Genomic DNA, 3,178 nt, shown 5'->3' with positions numbered 1-3,178 from the left:
CTTGTTTACAGAGATAGGAATGATTTCCTTTCTGAAATAGCAAGATTTCCCAGGGTTCCTTCTGGAGAAGGTAGAGGGATAGGCCAGGAATATACTCCCCACGTACAATCCATTGGAAGATCCTTCACTTCCTTTGTTTTCTTTTTCCTCCGCAATTTCTGAAGACTTCACTTTCAAAAGAATCTTGTTCTTTCTTCATGGAAAAGGAATTCTTTTCCCATCAAGGTATCCATGTTACAGGAAGGTTCCCACCCTGATGTGCGTGTGCACAAATGAGGATATGAATCCACACCACATCAAATATGGAAAGCCGTCTATACGCATCTTAGCGTTGGGCATGATCCTGAAGGAATGACATTTTTTAAAACCCATAAGCCGTTTGGCATTGATATAAATCAGGAATGGGAAAACAACGCAGATGGGGTGTACTTCTTTCTTCTCTCTTTCAGACACAAGACAACCTTTTTATGTAAAAAATGTTCTGGAAAAAAGGATTGTTTTGAATAGAGGAGGGCGTCATTATTTTATCCTTCCCTACCAATAAACGATGACAAAAGCAGATTCCTAAGAACTAAAACGGCAACAAAGCGAGAACATGATTAGAAAAATGAATAAATAACATTTATTTGGTACAAAGCGGCTGGCGGTGTCCGAGAGGCCCCAGGGGCAGGGCGCGCCCTCACAGGAGCAGGAGGGGGCCCAGCAGCAGCTCGCCCTGGCCCAGCAGGCGGCCCCGCTCCAGCCCGCGGCCCCGGTTCTCGGCCTTGACGCGCACGGCCAGGCGACGCACCTCGTCCTCCGAGAGCCCGTCCAAGCACAAGTCCTGCTCCAAGACCGACCGGCGGCTCAGCCGGACCACGGCGCCCCGCGGCCGGCGCGTCTGGCCCGGCGGCTGCAGAACGAAGCTGACGCGGCAGCCGACGGGGACGCGGGGCTCGGCGGCCCCTCCGGCCGGGTCCTCGGCGCGGAGCAGCCGGACGCGGAGGCGCCCGCTGTCCCGACTGTACTCGACGGCCAGGCGCAGGGCGCCGCCGGCGCGGTCCAGAGTCACGGTGCCCTCAGCCTCCAGGCGCTCGGGCCGAGGGTCGGGGGGCCGCGGAGGGGACGTGGCGGGGGCCCGGGCCGGGGACCAGGAGCCGGAGCGGCGCCCGTCGTCGTCGTCGTCATCCCCGTCCCCGCTGGAGACTGAGCGGGCGCGGGCCAGGCCTCGGCTCCTCCCGGCCCGCAGTGCGCGGCGCAGCAGCCCCTCGGGAGCGCGCAGGAGGCGGCGGCCGTGGGGCCGCGGGGCGAGCGCAACCGGCGGGAGGGGGCGGGCGGGGGCCACGGGAGGCGCAGCAGGGACTCTTCCCGGGGGCGCGAGGGGGTCGCCGCCGCCGCCGCCGCCGAAGGTGCGGGCCCGGGGGCGGGGCGCGGGCAGGAGCGGGGTGGTGCCCGAGCCCCCAAGGAAGAGCGACTCCTTGCGGCGGATGTGCGGGCTCTCGAGTAGCGCGCAGAAGCCGTAGGCGGTGCGCGCACGGGGCAGGTGCGGCAGCGAGAGCGCGGCCTGCGAGCGTGGGTCCCAGTCCGTGCGGCCCGCGCCGTCGTAGGCTCCTCGAAACCAAAGGTCCGGCTCTGCAGCGCACCGCCGGGGCAGGGCGGCGGCCTGGGACGAGGACACTGGCGCGCAGGGCGCGGGCAGCCGCGGCGGGATGCAGAACTCGGGGATGCGGTCCGGGGTGAGCACGTTGGAGAAGGCAGGCTCCAGAGCCGCGCGGCCCGCGGCCGAGGCGCGGAGTTTCCCGAGGAGCCGCATCCTCCGAGGCTGGGCCTGGGAGTGGGGGGAAGAAACGCTCCTGCGAGGGAGAGAAGCTACTAAGTTTGGACGCCCGGGGCCTCTCGGCAGTGCCTGGACCCCTCCCCGGAGCCCTCTGGGAGTGCCAATGCTCCTGCCAGTCCGGGCCGAGCTCTCGCGCGCCCACAAAGCCACCCGCCTTCCATTCATTGTTACTAAATAAACGAAGAAGTAGAAATCAGACCTTTGCCTCTTCTTCAGTCCCTCTGGTTCCTGAGTTGCAAGTTCAGTGCCCGTCCCCTTGCGGTCCAGGCAGGCGCGCCAGCTTCAGCACTGTGGCCGCGAGATGGGCGCTCCTCACTTATATCGGAGGCTGAGCCCCGCCCAGCTGGCCCGGAGCCCAACCCTTGGAGTCGCTGGACGGCCCGCCCTCCCGGCCGCCCCTTCTCGCCAGCACCAGGCCCTGTCGCGGGGGCTCTCCTGGGAGCGAAGCTGTGGCGAGAGCCGGCACTCTCTGCTCAGCCCTGGGACCTACATCCGCTGTGCGTGCAGGGAACCGCCCGTGAAAGGTTGCCGGTGGAGGAAGGCTGCCTAGTCGGCCTGCCAAGGGAGAATCGGCGGCTGAAAATGTTGGAGGTTTCTTGGAGAAGGTGCAGCTGGATACGGAAACAAGAATTTCCCTTTTGCTGGGAGCTAAATCCTGCCCCCCCCGGCCCCCCGGAGGTGACCTACACGTACTAGCATCTTCCGTTTTACTGCCCCCACGAACCTGCAGTGTGTAGACACATATAGTTCCCATGGTACTCGTGTACTTATTTATGCGTCTGTCCCCCTCCGTTAGACAGTGGCCTTCTTAGTAGTATAGGGCCTGGCTCAGTCAGTGCCATATATATTGGTGGAGTGGGTGAATTAATGTATGCAAAAATTTCTGAATGACTACAGGCTCTGCCTATCATCTTGATGGTCACAAAAGGTGGGGTTTCCGGCTCACGCCCTAAAAATGACACTTGGTATTTCCAAAGCTACCCCTTTCTCTCTGCTCCAGCATGGAGGTATCCAGCTAGAAAGCACTTCACAGAAAACCCAGATGGCCTCTCTCCCCACCCCGCCCCCAACCTTCATTTTCCAAGATGAGAATACTGAAGTCCAGTGGGACTTGAGGAAATTCCATAAAAGTTCAGTGGAGCTAGTAAATGGCAGAAACTGGAACTAGCAATTTCCTGTCTATTTGGCTTTGTATGTGATGCTTCCTGCTATCTGAAATGCCCTCCTCTGCTTTTTTTCTCTATAGGAACTCCTTTTTTTTAGTTCAGCCAGACATCATCCCCTTCAGAACATTTACTCAACTCCCCCACTACAGTTCTCAGCCGCTTCATACACATTCTATGGACCACATTGCTGCATTTA

At 60.4% G+C, this 3,178-nt stretch overlaps 1 protein-coding gene across 1 annotated transcript; it reads right to left on the bottom strand.

Moving 5' to 3' along the window:
• Positions 1–679: 679 nt before the first annotated feature.
• Positions 680–2,134, bottom strand: LOC115864870 (C2 calcium-dependent domain-containing protein 4A). The gene is made up of 2 exons (XM_060293559.1): positions 2,016–2,134; positions 680–1,832 (listed from the first exon to the last, which is right to left on the bottom strand). The coding sequence occupies exon 2, from the start codon at positions 1,790–1,792 to the stop codon at positions 680–682; it is 1,113 nt and encodes a 370-aa protein (XP_060149542.1). The 5' UTR covers positions 1,793–1,832; positions 2,016–2,134.
• Between the last annotated feature and the right edge of the window lie 1,044 nt (positions 2,135–3,178).

Source organism: Globicephala melas, chromosome 2, assembly GCF_963455315.2.
Source record: "Globicephala melas chromosome 2, mGloMel1.2, whole genome shotgun sequence".
Lineage (NCBI taxonomy): Eukaryota > Metazoa > Chordata > Mammalia > Artiodactyla > Delphinidae > Globicephala > Globicephala melas.
This window is presented reverse-complemented; position numbering and strand designations above follow the sequence as displayed.